This window comes from Trichosurus vulpecula, chromosome 4, assembly GCF_011100635.1.
Source record: "Trichosurus vulpecula isolate mTriVul1 chromosome 4, mTriVul1.pri, whole genome shotgun sequence".
In the NCBI taxonomy this organism is placed as follows: Eukaryota; Metazoa; Chordata; class Mammalia; order Diprotodontia; family Phalangeridae; genus Trichosurus; species Trichosurus vulpecula.
In genome coordinates, this window is record NC_050576.1 from 130,986,230 (window position 1) to 131,010,770 (window position 24,541).

General features: G+C 42.4%; 1 protein-coding gene across 3 annotated transcripts in view; it reads left to right on the forward strand.

Moving 5' to 3' along the window:
* Nucleotides 1-23,397, forward strand: part of LOC118848514 (epoxide hydrolase 1-like) — a 39,100-nt gene extending 15,703 nt beyond the window's left edge. For all 3 annotated transcript variants that reach the window (XM_036757426.1, XM_036757425.1, XM_036757427.1), the window contains exons 2-9: nt 3,301-3,485; nt 12,317-12,497; nt 13,508-13,735; nt 15,252-15,381; nt 16,234-16,445; nt 17,441-17,549; nt 22,033-22,158; nt 22,540-23,397. In XM_036757426.1, the coding sequence (XP_036613321.1) occupies nt 3,303-3,485; nt 12,317-12,497; nt 13,508-13,735; nt 15,252-15,381; nt 16,234-16,445; nt 17,441-17,549; nt 22,033-22,158; nt 22,540-22,741 (1,371 nt within the window). In that variant the 5' untranslated portion in view covers nt 3,301-3,302 and the 3' untranslated portion in view covers nt 22,742-23,397. The remainder of the gene's footprint in view (nt 1-3,300; nt 3,486-12,316; nt 12,498-13,507; nt 13,736-15,251; nt 15,382-16,233; nt 16,446-17,440; nt 17,550-22,032; nt 22,159-22,539) is intronic.
* The last annotated feature ends 1,144 nt before the right edge of the window (nt 23,398-24,541 follow it).

The following is a 24,541-nucleotide window of genomic DNA, read 5'->3' on the forward strand; positions in this document are numbered from 1 at the left end:
CAGCCCATCCCAAAGGAGAATGAACAAGTGGCTGTCTGGCTTCCCCGTGAAAACCTTTTGTGAGGAGAAATCCAAGTGCCGAATTGGGTGTCACAGGTCCTGAGTTCAGATTCTGGTTCTGCCATGAGAACATTGTACACAGTTACAGCTACATTGTGCGATGACCAACTTTGATAGACGTCACTCTTCTCAGCAGTACAGTGATCTAAGACAATTCGAAAAGACACATAATAGAAAATGCTATCCATATCCAGAGAAGGAACTATGGAGTCTGAATGCAAATTGAAGCATCACTATTTTCTCTCTTTTTTTTCTTTCTCATGGTTTTTCCCTTTGGTTCTGATTTTTCTTCCACACCATGACTAATATGGAAATCTGTTTAATATGATCATATATATATACATATACACACACACACACACACACACACACACACACACACACACATGTATGTCCTGTATCAGATTGGATGCCATCTTGGGGAGGGGGGAAGGGAGAGAGGGGGATAAATTTAGAACTCAAAATCATATAAAAGTGAATGATGAAAACTGAAACTAACTAAATTAATTTAAAAGAAAAGATTCTGGTTCTACCACTTACTAGTGCTGTGATTTCAGGCAAGTCACATCATGTCCCTTCTCATGGGCCTCAGCTTTCTCACCTGTAAAATGTAAGGGCTGGATTCAATAACTAGTCTAAGGTTCCTTCTAACTCTCTCTTTGTGATCATAGACATAGAGGTAGCACCTGCTCCATACTCAGATAGCTCTGTAAGTTTTTCCTTACATCAAGCCCAAATCTGATTCTCTGAAACTTTTCCTCACACTGCTCCCACCTCGTGTCCTCTGGGGCTGAGCAGAATAAATCTAATCCTTCTTTCTTCCTTGGGCCAGGCCTTCAGATACTTGAAGACACAGATTGAATTCTTCCTGGGTCTTCTTTTCCCTAGAGTCAACATCCCCAGTTCCACCTTTTTTGGTCCAAACTAAAATCTGACCTTTCTCAATACTTCTTAGTTCTAGTGCCTTCCCTCTGTTAACTGTTTCTTATACATCTCATATATAACTTGTTTGTATATACTTGCTTGCCTGTTGTCTCTCCTAATTCACTCGTAAGCTCCTTTTTGCAGGGATTGTCTTTTGCCTTTTTTGTATCCCCAGCACTTAGCACAGTGCTTGACACATAGTAGGTGCTTAATAAATGTTGATTCATTGATTGATTGATTGGTCAGCCCATATGTACAAGGATATTTATAGCAGCTCTTTTTGTGGTAGCCAAGAATTGGAAATCAAAGGGATGCCCATCAATTGGGGAATGGCTGAACAAGCTGTGGTGTATGAAGGTGATGGAATATTATTGTGCCATAAGAAATGGGGATGATGAAGACTTCGTAACAACCTGGAAAAACCTACACGACATAATGCTGAGTGAGCGGAGCAGAGCCAGGAGAACGCTGTGCACAGCCACAGATATATGGATTCCGTGAGGACCAACCCTGACATACTGCGCTCTTCTCAGCAACCTAAGGGGCAAGGACAACTCCAGGGGACTCATGATGGAGAATGCTATCTTCATCCAGAGAAAGAACTGTGAAGTTTGAATACACATCGAGGCGCACTACATGCTCGCCTTTTTTGCTTCTCTTTTGTTTTTGGGTTGTTTTTTTTTTTGGTTCTGTTTCTTCTTTCTCATGATTCATTCCATTGGTCAAAATTCTTCTCCACAACTTGACTAGTGCATAAATTAATTCAATGCGAAGTTATACATGACAGTTATATGAGATTCCATGCCGTCTTGGGGAGGGAGGGGGGAGGGAGGGGAGAAAATCTGGAACTCAAAACTATGTAGAACCGTGTGTGGTAAACTAAAAATAAATAAATAAATTAAAAAAATATCCTTTTAAAAACTGTTTGCTTAAATCCTTGTGTATTGTCGGTTCCTGTTTTAGTTTGTAAATATTTAACATCTATAGTTTGAATGAAACAAAGCAGATCTTTTGAATATTGTTTTGGAAAAATTAAAACAATTTAATACATGAGGAAAAAAAAGATTTCATTAGCTCATTCAGCTACCATGCCATATTATTAACTCCTTCCATCCACTAAACTTGCTCAGCTATATTTTTTAGAAAAACTCTTGTCAACTCACGCCTTTCCCATCTTGTTCTTGTGAAGCTGATTAAAAAAAAATTCAAGTGTAAGACTTTGCCCCTATCCATCCCTATTAAATTTCATCTTCTTAGATTCTGGCCATTGTTCTAAACTGCTGAGATCTTTTTGGAGCCTGATTCTTTTTCCCAGCCTGGAAGCTCTTCTCCCCAGCTTTGTGTCCTCTGTAAATATGATGAGGGAAGGGGAAAGGAAGGAGAAGGAATAAACATTACTTTCCTAAGGCTCTCTAGGCAAACCTTTTGTTGATGCCCGAATGACCTTTGAGTGCCTTATTTCATTCCGATATTGAAACTGAACTAAGAGGGTTAATCCTGCAATACCCCATTTCCCCGGCCATATCCACCCAAGCACAGCATGCTCGATTGGTGGTTTAATGTGTAGTAACTATCTTATTACCACATGAAAGAAACAGCCTTTGATGCATATAATACAGCAGCATCATAGAATAGAAATGCACTGGAATCGAAGTCAGGGGACTCTCTGTTCTTTTTCTCACTGCCTGGGAGACCTTGGGCAAGCCACCTTTCAGTGACTTGGGCTTCAGTTTCCTTATCTATAAACTTAAAGGGTTGATCCCTAAAGTTTCTTCTAGCTTTGACATGATGTGATCTATGATATTTACCTTCTCTAGGCCAGTTACAGGTTCAGTGATGGTTCAGGTTTATATAGCAATGTAGATAAATAAGTTCATCTTCTGAGTTCACTCTCATTTCCAATAGCCAGTACTTAATACTGAGCTTGTGTGAGTCTCCCCACATTCTGTGAAATAGGTGCTATTATCCCCATGTTACAGATGAGGAAAATGAAGCTTAAGTACACTAAGTGCCCAAGGTCACACAGCAAGTAGGTGTTAGAGGCTGCATTGAATTCCAGGTCTACATTGAATCTTACGTTCAGGGCCCTTTTCACTGCACCATGCTGATTCATCCATGTCATCATCAGATGTGTCTGAGACTTGGCCCTTCAAAGTGAAAGAGCTAATGCTCCCTGTTTTTGAAGGGGGGCTGGGTTGGCGTGGTCCTAGGAAGAAGGCTGCGCCACTCTACTGGAAGCTTTAAGCCTTAGTCACTGGTCTCCAGGGGGGCTGACTGGTCCTGACCAGCTTTGCTTATGTGTGTCTTCTCTTACAGATATGTGGTTACAGATTTTTGTCATCCTTTTTGTGGTCCGTTTAATCTACTGGATCCGTAACAGGAAAAATAATGAAAAATTGGAAATGAAAGATGCATGGTGGGGCCCAGGAAGTAAGCCTAGGTCACAGGAGGATGACAGTATCCGTCCCTTCAAGGTGGAAACCTCAGAGGAGGAGATCAAGGTAAGTAAGGCATCAAACTGGGGAGAACCAAACAAAAGAGATAAGCTAAACTAGGAGATGGAAGGTGCAGTGGATAGAGTGCTGGGAGTGGAGTCAGGAAGACCTGAGTATGGATTTTCCTCTACCAATGTATACTTCCTCTGCAACTTGTAAACTTACAGGATTGGTTGGGAGAGGCAGTATGGTTCAGTGGGTAGAGAGCTGCCTGTCCTACCTCTGACCACACAGTAGCCATGACTTTGGGTGGGGGGGGGAGGAGCATAGGATGGGGAAAGGGTGGGGTAATGCCCTTAGAGGTGAGGGAGAATGGAGTGTTTCTATAACCTACTCCCCTCTCAAAGTATCAGAGGCTTCTCATAAGTCTCTGGCTTCTTCCATACCACTTCTCCCCTCTGTCCCTGCCTCCCCAATCCTTGTATCCTGGCCACATACTGGGGAAGTAAGAAGGTAAGGGGTGAAGAGCAGGGGTAGGGGGGTTCTCTGTGGCCAGATGGCAGGGCTGTAACTGGGAAAGCTGGAACCTTTGGCAAATTTGGCTGAATTTGGGGTTGCTGTGGGTGGGATGGTGTTGTCTAAGGTATGACTATTCCTCTGGGTGGTCAGGTACACTAGAGAGAGTGCACGCATGGCGAGAATCTTGAGAAACTAGGCCGAGAGGAACAAGATTTGTAGAGGTAAAAAAGACTGTGAACCTGGTAGTAACTTATTAAGGAGGAGGGTACCCCACCCACTGGGCAGGGGCCCCAGGGGAGGAGGTTGTGATGGCTATAAGTCCCCCAGGGGCCGAGCCAGGAATGTACGCCTTGGCACCTGGACGAAGCTTGCTAATTTCAGTCCTGACCTGGAATTTCCCAGCTGATGTGGGTTTTTACCACCCGCTAGGCGACAGTGGAGAGGGGTACAGTTGTGATCAGAATTAATCCATCACCAAATATTAATTATACTCCTACAGTGTGCCTTGTACTGATCGAGACGCTGACCTGGATGTGTGTGTGCTGGGGAGGTGGGGTGCGGAGCAGGGTGGTATCCAGAAATCAAATGAGTATAAGACATTTTTCTTTTTGAAGTGGTTAATTAAAAAAAATACATTCAAATGTTCACGCTTAATGCACCCAAATAAGGTGTTGAGCATTTGGAGCAATTGCAGGTCCCCAGCCTGAGCTGCCCCTGACATCCAGGGATAACCCAACATTCAAAAAAACCCAAAAAACAAGAAAGTAGCCTTCGACCCAAGAGGACCAAAGAGGACCCATAGGATCAAACAGACATTCCCTACACAAGTTCACAGAACTTTACCCTAACACAAATTCTGAAGTCAGGAAGGAAGGGTGGGAGAATGAGCAAACAAACAAAAAAAGAATCCCACCATAAAGTGCTGTTTTGGTGACAAGGATATTTAAGACATAAATGCAGAAGAAGAGAATGGATTCAAAACATTTACAAGCAAGCCCTGAAAGAAAAACACTGCTTGAGAACAAGTTCATCTACAGTTTCTGGAAAAAATAAAGCAAGAGTTTAAATAAGAATTTTAAAATTATTTTATAAAAGAAATATAAGAGCTGGCAGAAACAGTTGGAAAAGATATGAGAGCACTAGGGGAAAATGAAAAGAAATGGGAACAATGGAAGAAAGAATTAGAAAGAGAATTAATTAACATCATGGCACAAGAAGTACAAAACCTTACCCAAGCTACAGACTCCTTGAAAATGAGAATGGACTAGATATAAGTTAGTGGCTCCTTGAGATAAGAAATATTCAAACAAATTCAAAAGATGGGAAAATAAAATAAAATAAAATGTAAGGTATCTCATGTCAACAACAAGTGACTTGGAAAACAGATCCAGGAGAGAGAGAATAAGAATCATTGGACTACCCTGAATGTCAAGACCCCTCAAAGAGTGTATTTCATATTTCAAGAAATCATGAAAGGAAATTGGTAAGATCTCTTAGAATCAGAGGGCCAAGTGAAATTAGGAAGAATCCACCAGTAATCTCCTGAAAGAAACTCTAAAATGAAAACTTCCAGGAACAATATAGCTGAAATCTTGAGTGTCCAGGTGAAAGAAAAATATATTGCAAGGACCAGAAAGTCAAGTCCTGAGGAGTCACAGTCGAGATCACATAAGACTTAGCAGCCACCATTATAAAGAATGAAAAACTTGGAATATGGCCTTTCAGAAGTCAGAAGGTAGGCTTACAACCAAAAATAACTTATGTAGTCAGTCAACAAATATTTATTAAGCAACAGTTAAGTGCCAATTACTGTGCTAAGAGCAGGGGATACAAAGAAAGACAAAAATCAGTCCCTGTTTTCAAGAAGTTCAAAACTGAGTATAATCCCAACAAGAAAAAAAATGAATCTTTAATGAAATACGAGATTTTAAGCATTCCTGATGAAAGGTTCGAAATTGCATAGAAAGTTTGAAATATTTATTTTGAGGTTAGATTTATCAAGTTCAGAAAGGGGGAGGTTGAGGTCTCCCAATATTATAGTTTTGCTGTCTATTTCTTCCTGTAACTCCCTTAACCTCTCCTCTAAGAATTTGTATGCCTTACCACTTGGTGCATATATGTTAAGCAATGATATTGCTTCATTGTTTATGGTGCCTTTTAGCAGGATATAATGTCCTTCTTTATCTCTTTTAATTAAATCTATCTTTACTTTTGCTTTGTCTGAGATTAGGATTGCTACACCTGCTTTTTTTTTCTTTAGCTGAGGCACAATATATTTTACTCCAGCCTTTTACCTTTACCCTATGTGTATCTCCCTGTTTCAAATGCGTTTCTTGTAAACAGCATATTGTAGGATTATGGTTTTTAATCCATTCTGCTACCTGTTTCTGTTTTGTGAGAATGTTCATCCCCTGCACGTTCAGGGTTATGATTTCTATCTGTGTCTTTTTCTCCATCCTAATTCCCCTTCTTTATGCTTTTATTTCTCCCTTTCCCCTTCTCCTCCCCAACAAAGTTTTGCTTTTGACCGCCGCTTTCCTCAGTTAACCCTCCCTCTTTATTCCCCTCCCTTATCTTACCGTTACCTACTTGCTACTTCTCCTCTCCCTTCTGACCACCCCCCTCCCTTTTTCCCCCCTTACCCTCCCACTTCCTGTAAGACAAGTTAGATTTCTAAACTTATCAGAGTATGTTATTCCCTTTTTGAACTAGATCAGATGACAGTATAGCTCAAATATTGCTCTTCTCCCTCCCTTCTTTCCCTCTACTATAATATGTTTTTGTGCCACTTCATTTGGTGTAATTTACCCTTTTCTACTACCTCCTTACTGCTTCCCTCATAGCCCTCCCTTTATATCTCTTACTTATATTTTATATCTTTACATCAGTTAATTTATACAGGCATTCACAACCTATGTATGTCCCTTTCAATTGTCATAATAGCTGTACCATTCTCAAGACTGACTTATATATGTGTGTGTGTGTGTGTGTGTGTATATATATATATACATATATATATATATATATAAAACATACATGAGATGATATAATCCCACATAAATATGTAAACAACCTGCCCTTATTGGTTAATAAGGTTTGTGGGGTTTTCCCCCCTGGTTACCTTTTTATGTCTCTCTTGAGTTTTGTATTTGGAGATCAAATTTTCCATTGAGTTCTGGCCTTTTCATCAGGAAGGTCTGGAATTCCCTTATTTCATTGAATGTCCATCGCCTTGCCTGGAAAATTATGCTTAGTTTTGCTGGGTAGTTGATCCTTGGTTGTAGTCCCAGCTCCTTTGCCCTTCGGAATATCATATTCCAATTTCTCCTGTCTTTTAATGTGGAAGCTGAGAGATCCTGCGTGATCCTGACTGTAGTTCCACGATATTTGAATTGCTTCTTTTTGGCTGCTTGCCAAAGAACAAATCAGAGAAACAATTAATAACTTCATTCAAGAGAATGACAATAATGAAACAACATACCAAAACTTATGGGATGCAGCAAAAGCAGTTCTTAGGGGAAGTTTTATATCCCTAAATGCCTACATGAATAAAATAGGGAAAAAGGAGATCAATGATCTGGGCATACAGCTGAAAAAGCTAGAAAAAGAGCAAATTGAAAACCCCCAATTAAATACCAAATTAGAAATACTGAAAATCAAAGGAGAGATTAATAAAATTCAAACAAAGAAAACTATTGAATTAATAAATAAAACAAAGAGCTGGTTCTATGAAAAAACCAATAAAATTGATAAACCTTTGGCCAATTTGATTAAAAAAAAGAAAGAAGAAAATCAAATTGCCAGTATCAAAAATGAAAAGGGTGAGGTCACCTCTAATGAAGAGGAAATCAAAACAATAGTTAGGAATTATTTTGCCCAACTGTATGCCCATAAATTTGATAACCTTAGAGATATGGATGAATATCTACAAAAACATAAACTGCCCAGGCTAACAGAAAAGGAAGTGAAATTTCTTAATAACCCCATCTCAGAAAAAGAAATTGAGCATGCCATCAATGAACTCCCTAGGAAAAAATCTCCAGGGCCAGATGGTTTTACATGTGAATTCTATCAAACATTTAAAGAACAACTAATTCCAATACTTTGTAGACTATTTGGGAAAATAGGTGAAGAAGGAGTCCTACCAAATTCTTTTTATGACACAAATATGGCACTAATACCCAAACCAGGTAGAGTCAAAACAGAGAAAGAAAATTATAGACCAATTTCTCTAATGAATATTGATGCAAAAATTTTAAATAAAATATTAGCAAAAAGATTGCAGCAACTCATCATGAGAATAATACACTATGACCAGGTAGGATTTATTCCAGGAATGCAAGGCTGGTTCAATATTAGGAAAACTATTAGCATAATTGACCATATCAACAACAAAACCAGCAGAAACCATATGATCATCTCAATAGACGCAGAAAAAGCCTTTGACAAAGTACAACACCCATTCCTATTAAAAACACTAGAAAGCATAGGAATAAATGGAGCCTCCCTTAAAATTATAAATAGCATCTACCTAAAACCATCAACAAGCATTATTTGTAATGGGGATAAGCTAGATGCATTCCCAATAAGATCAGGGGTGAAACAAGGATGTCCATTATCACCCCTATTATTCAATTTGGTACTAGAAACGTTAGCTGTAGCAATAAGAGAAGAAAAAGAAATTGAAGGAATTAGAATAGGAAAAGAAGAAACTAAATTATTACTTTTTGCAGATGATATGATGATTTATTTAGAGAATCCTAGAGAATCAAGTAAAAAACTACTTGAAATAATAAACAACTTTAGCAGAGTTGCAGGATATAAAATAAACCCACATAAATCCTCAGCATTCCTATACATTACTGACAAAGCCCAACAGCAAGAGATAGAAAGAGAAATTCCATTCAAAGTTACTGTAGACACTATAAAATATTTGGGAGTCTATTTGCCAAAAGAAACCCAGGGCCTATATGAACATAACTACGACACACTTTTCACGCGAATAAAATCAGATCTAAATAAATGGAAAAATATCAGTTGCTCATGGTTAGGCCGAGCTAGTATAATAAAAATGACAATTTTACCTAAATTAATCCATCTATTCAGTGCCATACCAATCAAACTACCAAAAAATTATTTTACTGAGCTGGACAAAATAATAACAAAATTCATCTGGAAAAACAAGAGGTCTAGAATATCTAGAGTATTAATGAAAAGAAATGCTAGAGAAGGTGGCCTAGCAATACCAGATATTGGTACTGCCTGGTACTGGTTAAGAAACAGGGGTGTGGATCAGTGGAAATAGGTACACAAGTAGGTGAAATCAACAAGTTTAGCAATCTACTCTTTGATAAACCCAAAGAGGCCTGCTTCTGGGCTAATAATTCATTATTTCACAAAAACTGTTGGGAAAATTGGAAAATGGTAGGGCAGAAAGTGGGCATAGACCAATATCTTACACCATATACCAAAATAAAGTCAAAATGGGGTTCATGATTTAGGAGTAAAGGCCGATACTATAAGTAATTTGGGAGAGCAAGGTATAGTCTATTTATCAGATTTATGGAAAAGAAAAGAATTCATAACCCAACAAGAGATAGAGAGCATTACAAAACGCAAAATGGATAATTTTGATTATGTCAAATTGAAATGTTTTTGTACAAAAAAAACCAATGCAACAAAAATTAGGAGGGAAGCAGAAAATTGGGAGAAAATCTTTGCAACTAGTATCTCTGATAAAGGCCTCATTTCTAAAATATACAGGGAACTGAGCCAAATATATAGGAACACAAGCCATTCCCCAGTTGAGAAATGGTCAAAGGATATGAACAGGCAGTTTTCAGAGGAAGAAATTAAAGCTATCTATAGGCATATGAAAAAATGCTCTGGATCACTACTGATTAGAGAAATGCAAATCAAAACAACTCTTAGATACCACATCTCTCCTGTCAGATTGGCTAAAATAACAAAACAGGAAAATGATAAATGGTGGAAAGGATGTGGGGAGATTGGAACATTGTTACATTGCTGGTGGAGTTGTGAGCTGATCCAGCCATTTTGGAGAGCAATTTGGAACTATGCCCAAAGGGCTATAAAAATGTTCATACCCTTTGACCCAGCATTACCAATTCTAGGGTTGTATCCCAAAGAAATCACACAAGCAGGAAAAGGACCCATATGTACAAGGATATTTATAGCAGCTCTTTTTGTGGTAGCCAAGAATTGGAAATCAAAGGGATGCCCATCAATTGGGGAATGGCTGAACAAGCTGTGGTATATGAAGATAATGGAATACTATTGTGCCATAAGAAATGGGGATGGTACGGACTTTGTAACAACCTGGAAAAACCTACACGACATAATGCTGAGTGAGCGGAGCAGAGCCAGGAGAACATTGTACACAACCACAGATATATGGATTATGTGAGGACCAACCCTGACATACTTTGCTCTTCTCAGCAACGTAAGGTGCAAGGACAACTCCAGGGGACTCACGATGGAGAATGCTATCTTCATCCAGAGAAAGAACTGTGAAGTTTGAATACACATCGAGGCGCACTACATGCTTGCCTTTTTTGCTTCTCTTTTGTTTTTGGTTTTGGTTTTGTTTTTTTTTGTTTGTTTTTTTTGGTTATGTCTCTTCTTTCTCATGATTCATTGCATTGGTCATAATTCTTCTCCACAACTTGACTAGTGTATAAATTAATTCAATGCGAAGTTATACATGGTAGTTATATGAGATTCCAGGCTGTCTTGGAGTGGGAGGGGGGAGGGAGGGGAGAAAATCTGGAACTCAAAATTATGTAGAACCATGTGTGGTAAACTAAAAATAAATAAATAAATTTGAAAAAAAAGAAAGTTTGAAATACAGACAAAGAAGTCAAGAGAAACATTAAAAAGGTGAATCTCAGTGAACAATCATACCAAACTAAACAAAGATAATCTGTTTACATTCCAGTGTGAGGAGATGATACATGTAACATCTCAGAATCTTATCAGGAGTCATAGGGGGAGTCTAATAAGGCAGAAGGCTTGTGAGTGGTTTATTTTTGTTTTGATGATCTAAAAAAAAGAAAGGGAAGGGAAGTGAAAGACAAAGGAATACACTGAGAGGGAAGGGGATAGGAAGGGTGGGGGCGGAAATTATCTTACATAACTGGGTCCTATAAGTAGAAGATTCTACAAAGGGGAAGAGATAGAGAAAATAGGTGACACTTGAACTACCTCACTTTCTTCAGAACTAGTCAAAGGAGAAAAGAATACACAGTGGAATTCAAGGAAATGGGAGAGAAGCGAGAGGTGGATATAAGAGGGAGAGCACATTAAGGTAGGATTTAGTCTTAAGCAAAGCAAAGTAACCATGGAGGGTAGATTGTGAAGAGGGGTTTAAAAGGAAAGAATGAAAGGGATAAGAACTTGTGATTAGGTTCTAGTTGACAGCAAGAGGAGAGGGGCAGGGGAGTAGAAGCAGACTGCATCAAGCCTAGAGCACTGGTGCTGAGCACACTCCTCTCTCACCACCCTCTTCTTTATAAGGAGGGTTCAGGGAAACTCTGATCAACACAACAAAAAAACCCCATTCCAGGAAAGTAATGATGAAACCTGATGTCTATCTCCAAACAAAGAGATGATGGACCTTTTTGAAGATTGAAACCTTTTTTATGTGTGCGACATGGACAATGCAAAATTTGTTTTTTTGTGCATTTGTTACAAAGGTTTTATTTTTCTTTCTTTTTCAGTAGCTGGGGGAAGTTGACAGGAGAGAAGATGAATCTCATTCATTGAAATAAATTTTTTTAAAGACATAGGACATCCAATTTGAGATGTCCACCAAGCAGTTGAAGATGCAAAACTATAGGATAAGAAAGAGGTTAGGGCTGGATAAATAGATATGAGAATCATCTTCATAGATGCAATATGGTCATTCCAAATGAGGGGCCCATTACAAGAGTGAAGGCATAGTATTTTGCTTGACTATACATATTTGTTATAAGGGAAGGCTTCTATTGGGTATGGGAGTGGAAAGGGTATGTAAGTTAGTGGTTAGCTGACAAAAAAGGGAAAAGAGAGCATTAAAACCATTTTAAAATACCATAAAAATACTGCTTTCCTAATTCAGTAGCATATCGTGAGTTTATGAGCACAGTATAAGTTCTTGCTCTTTGTTCTGCCACTGGCAAACTATAGTGTGCACATACAGAAACTTAGATCTGGAAGGGGCCTCTCTTCCCCTTGTCAAAATTCTTTTGTTTTTAAAGATGAAGAACTGACTACCAGATTTGCTGTTTAAATGTTTGTGGATGTCTCCAGGGAATAGAGCTTTTCATATGTGTCCTCTCCCTCTGTCACTCTTTGTTCCTGCTTCTTTCCCCTCCCAGGACTTACACCAGAGGATTGATATGACTCGATACACACCGCCCCTGGAAGATTCCAGCTTCCAATACGGGTTCAACTCTAATTACCTAAAGAAGGTGGTTTCCTATTGGAGGAACCAATTTGATTGGAAGAAGCAGGTGGAGATTCTCAACCAATACCCTCATTTCAAAACTAAGATTGAAGGTATTTTTCCAAAATATGCTTCTCCTCCTTAGCCTTCCCATTGTTCTATGACAGAGTCAGGATGTGTTCATACCTTGGATACCTGACTCAACCATGTTCCCTAGCCATGCTTCCAGTAGTGGTTATTTTAAACTGAAGAATCCCCTGGACCTGGAGATTCATAAAATCTTCAAGGTGACATTAAGAGGGCATCTCATCTGTCCCCATCCCTTTAACAAATCCAGCCAAGTTCAAACTATCTCAGAGAGCAAGATTTATGGCCTACTCCTTTTATTATTCCAATGTTAAATGACAACCCTCTTGTTGGAAAGTTTTTTATTATGCTCTAACCCTAGAAATCTTAAAAAAAATCTTTAAAAAAAGGCCAGGGTTTCCTAAAAATGATCCCTTACAGGACTCCCTTGGAGGCCCAGGTTACTATCTGTTCCATAGCACCTGGGAGCCCATCTGTTCCTGCATACATATGACCTGATTCCTGGGTTAACCTGCCTTCTCTGCCATCCACAGCAGATTCCCTGCCCTAAGGTGATTTTTGAATGTGGAGGAAAATGTTGGTCCTCTTCAGTTTGTTTTTGTGGAGATAACTGAAGGGAATCACCTCCCCATCTCCAGTAATCTACCCACTGGCCTTCCCTACTGCCAGGAACTGCCTCACCTCGCACCCCACATCCATGTGTTCCTGGTGTCCTTTCCTAGTACTAACATTCATTATTCAATAGATGTTTATAAATATAATTGGTAAATATAAATATAAAATATAAATGTTCATGTGCCCAGGACTGGGATACATACTAGGAGGATAGAGTTGAAAATCCCACTGGGGAGACAAGATAAGAGCATGAGAAATTATGAGAGAAAATATAAGGCACTAAGAGATAAGCAGTATGGACAAGATGCTTAGTTTCCTGAGAGCATGGTGTGGGTTGTGGTGGGCTGTAATGTGTAGCTCAGGACCTTACCCAAGTAGATTTATTTGACCTTGGACCTGATCTTACTATGTTTCCTTCCAGGGATTGACATCCACTTTATCCACGTGAAGCCCACAAAACCACCAGCAGGCCACAAAGTAAAACCATTGTTAATGATTCATGGTTGGCCTGGCTCCTTCTACGAATTTTACAAGATCATACCCCTCCTGACTGACCCTGAGAGCCATGGCGTGAATTATAACCAGGTCTTTGAAGTCATCTGCCCTTCCATTCCTGGCTATGGCTTCTCTGAAGCACCTTACAAGCAAGGTATGAATGCTGGTCTGTAGGCATTGGTAGCAAGCCCAATCCATGTGCAACATTCCCATTTGGTATCCATCCTGACTAAATTCTCTCATAAACGTACACTTCCTGGGGGATCCAGGATAGGGCTTACTATCTTTAGAATCAGAGGACGCTACTGGGAGAGGAGGGACCACAAACAGAGAGTGGGAAGAGTGAATTTTGAAGAAACAAGAATAGTATAATCAAGGAATAAGGTGGAATAGGGGAGGGATAAGAGTCATTGTGTGAAGGTTGAGAAGCACTGGCTTTGGGGAGGGAGGACTGCGAAGAACAGGGTTAGACTCTCACAGCTCACAATCACATTCTTATACTTCCCCTTTAGAGGGGCTGGTGAGCAGCAGGGGAGGGAAGAACATTGAATAAGACTATCTTTTTGGCGGGGGATGAAAATGGCAGTCGGGGTTAAGTGACTTACCCAGGGTCACACAGCTAGTAAGTTTCTACGGCCAGATTTGAACTCAGATCTTCCTGACTCCTAGGCCAGTACTGTATCCACTGTACCACCTAGCTGCCCCTAAACTATTCTGTCTTAACAAACTTAAAACCATCTGTGAACAAGCTATTCTCCTGCAGACTTGAGTTCCCAAGGGCTTTTCATGGGTATGTGCCCATACAGAGTCCTACATCTGTATTCTTGCCATTATATACATAACACAAACACACACATATATTTATCCATACATGGATCCAGTCACATTTAATTCAACATATTAAATTTAATTCAATTATCATTATTAAAATTAAATCATTTTTAGATGCCTGCTCTATTTAAGGCACTATTCTAGATGCTAGAAACATATATTCATGTTTCCCCTCAGGCTTCCTTCATCTCTCTTTCTTTGGCTAGACTCATATTTTTGGGGGGTTTCCATCTCTGTCAGCGTGTTAGAAAGCCCTGAGGACTGGGCAGCCATTGTTCTGCCTAATGTCAATCAGTTCCCTGCCTGCTTAGAATGGTTCTGCTGCCACAATGTTCCTACATAACCCCAGAACCTCACCCCAGCCTACCTTCTTACACTAGCACTAGCACCAGCATCATAGAGGTGCAGACAGGTTGTGTAGACAGGAGAAGAGATGCTTCTGATAGATGCAGTTGGCTGGTGATTGCAGCAGAGGACAAACTGAGGGAGAAAGTGATCAGTTCTCTCCCCACTACTGACATTCCCCAGTGGTGCTTGGCTTCTGGAGAGGAGAGGGAGACGTGGGCTAGAAGCACTAGGCTCCAGACTTTCTTTATCCCAAGTGTAGATAGCATGGGTGAGGGAGTCAGAATCCTGAGGTCTCTTGGATGGTGGGAGTGGGTGAGAGTTCTCTCCATTGGTACAGAGCTCCACTCTTTGGGTTCTGCTAATCAAGGGATAACAAAGGGCCTGATAACTGGCCCGTGGGACTGAGGAACCACATAGATAGAAACCAGACAAAGCATCAACAAAAATCAAAGCATGATTTTTCGGATTCTGCCTAACCCACCCTTTTCTAGGCTTCAACACTGTGGCTGCTGCTCAGATCTACTGTAAGCTGATGAGCCGCCTGGGCTTCCAAGAATTCTTCGTCCAGGGTGGTGACTGGGGTTCTCTGATCTGTACCAACATAGCCCAGATGGCGCCCTCGTGAGTGCTGCATTCTTGCCCGTTGTGTGAATATACAGGTGGTTATGGTGATGAGACTGGTCTAATTAATCTACAGGGAAGGGCCATTCATAGCAACAGAAGCATCCTCCTCCCCTGAAGGGTTCTAGTGTGGCAGTTTTACCCCCATTTCCACCCCATCTCTGGTACCCTGGTCCTGACTGGTACCAGACACAGATTTTAGCTCTTGCTCTAGATCTCCCCCTGCCATAGTACCCAAACTCGCTGCTGCCAAGTAATTTTTGGGATGAGGGTGATGGCATCCATAAATGCCTGCTGCCATTTAATGCCAAGGACCTTTCAGCACGAAGGCTGAATTTTTGAGGTGGGATTTAGACCCAGGCCTTTCTAACTCCTTTCCTATCCTCCATATACAGCCACTCTTACTCACCAGAGACACAAGTTGTCCCCATCCTCAAAGGGGTGAACTGAGATCCAAACCAGTGATATCCTAAGCCAGTTCCCACGTCAGAGTTGAGGGGAGGGAAAGGGGGATAGCCAGGGACTAGGATCTTGGGTAGAGTGCTCTGGCTACTGAAATTTGGGATAGACCCGAGGTGGAATGACCTGTAATCTCAGCATCCCTCTAACTCAATGACCTTCTGAAGACGTTAGAGTGGAGCCCAATAGACATTGATCCTAGATGGCCAGAGGCTGAATGTAGTGTCTGGATTCTCTTCTTTCACCCTATGCTCCTTGATCTCATTTTTTCCCTTTCTCCTGGACTTTGTCCTTTACCCCTCCTCCCCATTCTCTTTACCTTCCTTTCTGGCCCCCACTTCCTCCTTCATGGCCAGCTGGCCTGACCTAAATCCCCTTTCTCTGGATTCCTAGACGGGTGAAAGGCATCCATGTGAATATGTGCTTCATGGATTCTCAAACCTTCTTCGTCTTGGGGTCTCTTCTACTGGGACGGTGGTTCCCATCGCTTTTTGGCTTCCAGGAGAGGGATTTGGAGTTGTTGTACCCTGCCAAAAATATCCTCCATACAATATTTAGAGAATCTGGCTACATGCACATCCAGGCCACCAAGCCTGATACTGTAGGTAAGTAAGAAGTCACCTCACTGCCCTGCTCATGGAGGGGATTTTCCAGAGGCCCAGAATTGGCTGATGACAAAAGAAATAAGCAAAAAAAACTAACCAACCCAACCTTTAAAGTAACATTGACGTCCTTAGGCAGGCCACAGCCTTCCTACTCCATTCTGAGACTTCACCCAATTCAATCCAATTCAGTTCACTAAGCATTTATTAAGTACCAGATACTGTTCTAGGCACTGACGATATACCAAATACTATACTAGGATAGAAAAAAATAGAAAAGAAGGTAGGCTGTGCCCTCAGGGAGCTTATGTTCTTCTGGGGGAAAGCAGCTTGTACACAGACAAGTGCACATAAAATGCTTGCAAAGTAAATAAAACAATTTTTGTGGGGGATGGGGAGAGAATTTGTTAAAATGCAGGAGAAGCAGGATAGGTGTCATGTAGGAGATAGCATTTGGGTGAGCCTTGATGGTAAGGTTACTGAGGTAAGGATTACTTAGTGACAGAGGTGAAGAGGGAGAGTGTTCTGGGCATGCTCAAAGGTCCAGGAAAAGGAGGTCATTGTAAAATGAAAGGGTCAGACTAGGTGTCCTCTCAGGATGTTCCTGGCTCTCCAACTTGTAACCCTGTGTAAAGGGATGTCATATGGAAGAAGAATTAGAATCTCTAAAATCTGTGGCCCCAGAAGGGAAAAGTCAGACCAATGAGTGGAAATTATAAGGAGACAAATTTCTGCCAAGTGTAAGAAAGATATCCTTAAGCTGCCTTATGAGGTGGTGAGCTCCCCACCACCACAAGGATGCAAGCAGAGAGGTTGATGGGCTCTTTGGCTTGAATTGGGTGGGGAGCTGGACTAGCTGACATTCAAGTCTCATTCTGACTTCATCAGGCAGATAAGGCAGGAATTCTTATTTCCAGTATTTCTCAGTTAAGGAAACTGAGGTCCAGATGAGTGAATTGACTTGCCAAAGAGAACCTGACTTTTTTTCCCCATACTAGGCTGTGCACTGAATAACTGCCCTGTGGGATTGGCTGCCTATATCCTGGAGAAGTTCTCTACATGGACCAATCCAGAATATCGATACCTGGAGGATGGAGGCCTGGAGAAGTGAGTAGCATTTTTCCTCTCCAGAGCTTAGACCCCAATCACACCAGAATTGGAGAAACCTAGACAAGCAGAAATCTTGCCTCTGCTTCTTCACACTTAACACTTATCTTTATCTCTGGCTGCTTAGCTCTCAGGGGCTGGAAATGAGTCCTATGTTTTGGCCAACTCAAATCCTAAGCCTGTGGGGCGGGACAGAGTTGTTACAAATTATCCCCTTTTTATATATGTAGAAGCTGAGATGCAGAGAGCTAATATTTTTTTACCCAAAATACATAGTGATGGATCCAGGAGTAGGATAATCACAGTGGGCAGTGGGCAATGTGTCCAGAGCCCTGTGGGGGAAGGAGAGTATAGGGAAAGGGGCAGCAAGGCATAGTTGATGTATTGTTTGACTTGGAGACAGGAAGACTTAGATTCAAATCCCACCATAGCTACTTATGAGCCTCGGTGACCCTGGGCAAGTCATTTAAAGTGCCTCAGTTTCCTCATCTGTAAAGTGACAGAGGTGAAATCGATGATCTCTGAAGTCCTTTGCAGGTCTAAATCTATGAGCCTATGAATGAAAGAATCACTCAACTAAGAGACAAAATGGGAATTTGGCTGGTCTCTCTTGTGGGTAGGATCTCAATCTGGGTGTATGAGCAGCCAAGAATACTTGGAAATCATTGTCCATTTCTATTTCTGAGAAGGCAAGTCTCCAAATAGCAGGGACTCCCAGATTTGACAAGCTCAGTCATGTTCCATTAACTCCAACTCCAGACCTTATTCTCCAATTAGCCTGTTTAAATGTTTAATATTGACACGAGTCTTAGTCATGTATCCTGGGTAAACTTTGTCTTCCTCAGTGCCTAGAAGCTCTGTGTATACAGCAGGCACTTAAAATGAGTATTTTGAATTGAACTGAAGGTATAGTCATTGCTCAGCCAACTGGCTCCTGGACCCTCATGCTCTCTCTCCAGCAGCACGCTAGCTCACAGCTGGGTGTTTGTTGGGGGTAGCAGCTGGAGAGAGAGAAGGTTCTCATCACAGGCTGTGTCCCACCCTGGCCTTCCCCACAGGGGCCCCTTTTTTATTTGTATGTACCTCACTGATGGCTGACATGAATTTCAACTCTGCCCTCCGGTTTCAAGCATGCAGGCTATCAGGGTTAGTAAACAATACATGCTTGTTGTCCCAGCTGATTTTCCCCAAGACTGGATGGAAAGTTGGACTGAAAAGGCACCTCCAAGGTTGTTTAGGGGGTAGTGCTCCTCCCACATCTCCACCTTTCCAGCTTTGGCTGCATTTTCACCCATTTACCCCAACTCACCGGTCGCAGTAGGGGAGTTTGAATAATCCTTGCTCTCCATTGCCACATGTTCTTCCTCTCCCACCATCACTCAGTCATCTCTCCTTTGAGGTTCCCTCTGCCCGTATCTACTACACAACCAAAATCCTGGTAGCTGTTATGTACCAACCTCCAGGCCACTCTCCTTTCCTTAATGAATTCAGCGAGCTTCTGTCCTTCCCAACTCTTCCTTCATTCTAGAGGACTTCAACATATGTATTTATATTCTATCAAACACCTTCAACTCACAGTCCCTCAACTTACTCATATCACCCGACCTACTCCTGTACCCCACCTCTTGCCATCTCCTACAAATGCACCACTTCCATGTTCATGAACTCTGAAATTCCTGTCCTTGATTACACTCTATTGTCAGTCTACTTCTCCCTCTGCCTCGCACCCCCAAACCTGTTCTACCTCCTCACTTCCTTAGTTCTTTCCCGGGCTGTCACTCCTGCACCAACTGCACTCTCCTTCCCCATCTTGAAACTTTGGTGAAGCAATTTAACTCTACATTGTCCTTTTCTCTTGAGTCTCTTGCCCTCTTATGGTATTGAGAGTCTTGTCCTGCCAAGCCTCAGCCTCGAATCGTTCTCACCATCTGCTGTCTTCACTTCTAAAAAAAATCACAAAACAATGATGAATGGGTTCACTTCAGATTTGTGTTAGGTACCTCAGCTGGGCTCTCACAGCTACGAGGTAATCCTTGCACACCTGCCTAATTAACTCACTGTCCTACTCACTACACCTCGTGCCAAATCTTCATCCTTCTTCAAGCCTTCACATGGTTCTCCTCTTCTCCCCCACCACTATCTAGCTTTCATCTAGTTTCATTTTTCACTGAAAAAATTGAGACCATTCTCCAAAGACTTCCCTAGGTGGCACAGTGGATAGAGCATGGGGCCTAGAGTTAGGAAGACCTGAGATCAAATCTGGCCTTAGATACTTACTAATTTTGTGACCCTGAGCAAATCACTTAACATCTGCCTGCCTCAGTTTCCTCACCTCTAAAATAGGGATAATAATAGTACCTACCTCCCAGGTTTTGAGGATCAAATGAGATAATAATTGTAAAGTGCCGAGCACAGTGCCTGGCATATGATAGGCATTTAATAAATGCTTTTTTCCTTCCCATTCCCTCTTCTTCCCCTCCCCCATCGTTTCACATCACATGTTGCCTTCTGCTACCGTCTCCTCCTTCACCCTTGTCTTACATGAAGAGGTGGCCTTACTCCTTGCCAAGGCAAACCCCTCTTCTTGCACAAGTAATCTCATTCCATACCATCTCTCTCATTTATGTTCAATGTCTCCTTGCCTTCTGGCAGTGTCCTACTACCTCCAAGCATATCCATGTCTTCCCCACCCTCAAAAAGCCCTCACTTGATAAATCCATCCTCACTAGCTATTATTCCATATCTCTTCTTCCCATAATCAGTGCCTGTACTTCCTTTCCTCTTGTTTTCTGCCTATGTACCATCTGGCCTCATCATTCAACCAAACTGCTCTCTCCAGAGTCACCAGGGATGACTTCATTGCCAGATCGAATGGCTTTTCTCAGTCTTCACTCTTCTCGACCTCTTTGGAGCCTTTTACACTTACCAATCACCCTTCTCTCCTTGATACCTCCTCTCTCTAGGTTTCCATGATACTGCTCTATCCTGATTCTCCTCCAACCTGTCTGACTGCTCCTTCTCAATCCTCCTTTGATGGATCTTCTTTCAAGTCAAGCATACTAAAGGTGGGTGGCCCCCAGGACTCTGTCATTCTTCCTTTATGCTACTTCACTTGGTTATCTCATCAGCTTCCATGGTTTCCATTATTTTCTCTGTACTCATAATTCTCAGAGTTGCTGACCTTGCCCTAACCTTTCTCCCAACCTCCAAACTCTTATCTCCAACTGGCCATTAAGCATCTCAAAATGGATGTCCCATAGGCTTTTTAAATTCAGTGTGTCCAAAATGGAACTCATTACCTTTACCCCAAAACCTTATCCCCTAATGAACTTTTTTCTTACTGTCGATGGCACCACCGTTCTCTCAGTCGCTTAGACTCACAACCTAGGCATCATCCTGGACTCCTCATGCCCTTACACCCATATCCAATCTGTTGCTAAGTCGTATCGATTTTACCTTTGAAACATGTCTCATGTATGTCCTCCTCTCTCTTCTAATGTTGCCACCACCCTGATGCAGGTTCTTATTCACTTATGCCTGAACCATTACAATAGCCCGCTGTTGGATCTCCCTGCTTCAAGCTTCTCTGTTCTCCAGTCCATCCTCCACTCTGGCATCAAGTCAGTCTTTCAAAAGAACTTCCCAGTGACACTGACCGCGTCATTCCCCTATTCAATAATCTCCAGCAGCTCCCTATCCCTTCCAGGATCATGTATAAAATCCTCTGTTTGGCATTCAAAGCCCTCCACAACCTGGTCCCCTCTTACCTTTCTAGACTTCTTACACACCGCCATGTATGCTGAGATTCAGAGATACATCCTCCTTGCTCTTCTTCACATGAGACATTCCATCTCCAGACTCCGGGCATTTTCACTGGCTTTTTCCCATTCCTAGAATGCTCTCTCTCCTCATGTCCATCTCCTGGCTTCCTTCAAATCCCAACTAAAATCTCACATTCTACAGCAAGGCTTTCCTCATTCTCTTTACTGCTAGTGTTTTCCTTCTCTTGATTATCTCCAATTTATCTTGTTATATTTTGTTTGCACATAGTTCTTTACATATTGCCTACTCCATTGGACCCCATTAGACTGCTCCTTGAGGGCAACAGCTGTCGTTTGCCATTCTTTCTATCCCCAATGCTTGGCATAGTGTGTTTAATAAATGTGTATTGGCACATAGTAGGTGTTTAATAAATGCATATTGACTGACTGCCTTGTAGAGTACCTGGCTTCCTTTGGGATTCAGCTCAGGGGCCACCTCCTACACCAGGACTATCCTAACCTCCCCAGTTGCTAGTGCCCTGTCCCACCTCCCACATAACTCTGTATTTGTGAATATTTTGTATTTGCTTGTATTTACATTGTATTTACTTATGTTTACTCTCTTCCCTGTACATGATACTTCAAGCCCTGAAAGAGACTCTGCATCCTGATATCTCCCTAAGGCCTGATCCTATCTGGAACTTTTTCTTTGATGTGTACAGGAAGTTTACTTTGGATGATCTGCTGACCAATATCATGATCTACTGGGTGACCGGCAGCATCATCCCCTCACAGCGATTCTACAAGGAGAATGTGGGCCGAGGCATAGGTGTAGAGAAGCATTCAAAGTGAGTCTTAGGGCTTAAGGAAAATCCTGTTGGATAGGTGGGGATGTTTCTTCCTTCTTGGAGGATTTGGGATTGAATCTTTCCATCATCTTAATCCTCATCCCCATTGTCCTCTCTGCCTGCCCAGCCCTGTCCTCTCTTGTTTGGTACTTGCTGGACCGGGGAAAACACTTACCTGGTTGGTGCTAGGGAAAGGCAGCTAAAATCCTTCCATTTGATATCTTGTATTCAGCCTGAATTTTCCTTAACTCACCCCAGTGAGTCCCAGAAATTAATGAGCTGTTTCCCTAAGAATGATGATTCATACCCTCCTTGGTGGACAGGGATGGGGGTAAAGCTGTGTGACCTACCCCACCTCAGTTGACATCTCTTGTTTTATAGGATGCAAGTATTTGTGCCCGCTGGTCTGTCTGCCTTTCCCCATGAGCTGTTGCACTGTCCAGAAAGTTGGGCTCGGAAAAAATTCCCCTCTCTCTGCTCCTACACTCATATGTCCCGAGGGGGCCACTTTGCTGCCTTTGAGGAGCCTCTGCTGCTTGCAGAAGACATCCAAAAGTTCATGGGGGCAATAAAGGGGAAGTGAGTTTTAGAAGGAGGTACTTCCCTTCCCTCCCCTCCCCAAGTAGTTCCAGTGTACCCACCTCTCCATCCTGCCATCTCCCAGATGCCCCAGGCTCCCCTTCCATACACCCTGTTCCAAACCATAGCTCTGATGGAAATCTACAACCAGCCTCTTGGAGACGATGAGGGAAGGGGACTATGCCAGCTCTTCTTGCCTTGAATCCCAAGGTTGGTCCACTAGGCTGGGGAGATCAAACCTCATCCTTGTGGCATGTACCAGATCCTGTTAAACTTCTGTGTTCCAGCTACCCAGAGTTGGTTTCTAAGGTAGTGGGGTCTTTATTTGGAGGGGTGGTACTGGTTCCCTTACCCTTGCTATTGGAGCTTTTATTGGTTGCTTGTTTACTGCCAGATCAGTGATGTAGCTTCCCTTCCCTCTGTAGGCTGCAGATAGCGCAGCTCTACATTGGTAGAGGGAGTTCGCTCATCCTGGACATGCCACCATGAATAAATCACTGTCTGTACCTTCTCTGTGTGTGCTTGCTGGAGCCCAGTATACAAATTCCATTTTCCCTACAAGTCCCATGGCTTTTCTTGGGTCTTGAGTTGGTAGATTTGGGCTGGATGGGCCTGTGGAAAGGAAAATGGATTTTGATAATAAACTTTTTTGCTTCATAAGAGCTGTTGAGTCTTGGACATAGGGGAAATTGGGGGTAGGGAGGAGAGGATGGTTGGAGAAAATGAAGTGTATATGTTGGGCTGAACGTCCTGGATAGCTCATTCCAATCCTAAGGCAGGATGCTGCTTCCCGAGCTCCTTTCTTTGCCTAGGACCCCACCAGACCCTCTGATTCCTAGGATCTAGCTGTAGATCTCATCTAGTCACCTCATCTTCATAGGAAGAGACATGGCCAGGAGAGACAGGTCTGAAAGGCTCCAGTGCTCAGGTCTAGCTGCCTTCATACTTGTACTTATTTCAAACTGAGAAGCTGACTCCCAACCTGTAGCCTTCAATGGTCCCATAAAATGCTGCTCCATTCCCACCTTCCCCAGTCACCCAGTTGGTTGGCTCATTCCCCAAAACCATTGGTCTAAGCCCCATAGTCCCCAGCTGGTTCGGGGAGCTGAGAGGAGGGGCAGGTTTTGTTATTCCTTGTGTGACCCCTTCTCCCCAAGTCATTTAACCTGGCCCTCTGGTTTCTCACTAGGATCATAAAAGTGGGAGGGATCTTGGGAATTCTCAAATCCAGCTAGATTATGTTCTTTGCCTGCCTCCAACAGATTAGAGACGAGCAACTTGAGTGGATGGCCCCAACCACCAGGGGCTAATCTTGGCCCCACAGGAGGGATTGATTTGCAGAGTTGTTGATAGCAGCTGTCAGGCCTGCTGCTGAGGGGTGGGGCCAGGTTACTGTGCTCAGGTTCACTCCATTCTCCCTCATCAGGAAGCAAAAGAAGGGGAGCCAAGGGGTGGAGGGGAAGAAGGCATCTGGCCATAGACTCCCATCTGCCACAGCCTCTGGGCTGCTGAGAGAGAGGAAGAGAGAGAAGGGGAGAGGGAGAGAGGCAAATGGTGTGAGTGAGAAATGAGGACAGACCGAATTTTCTGCCCCAAAGTCTTGTGGATCTTCCTTCTGCTTATCTCGCCAGGTACACACATATCAGTGCTCTGTCACCCTGGGTGAGGCAAGAAAAACAGGTCCATTGTTCAAAGATGATTTTTACCTCTGGGAGCCAAACATTAACAGGAGTGACAAGAAATCAGCAGACATTCATCAGCCCCTCTGCTGCCCGGCTAGCAGAGGCTCTTAACCCTGGCCACC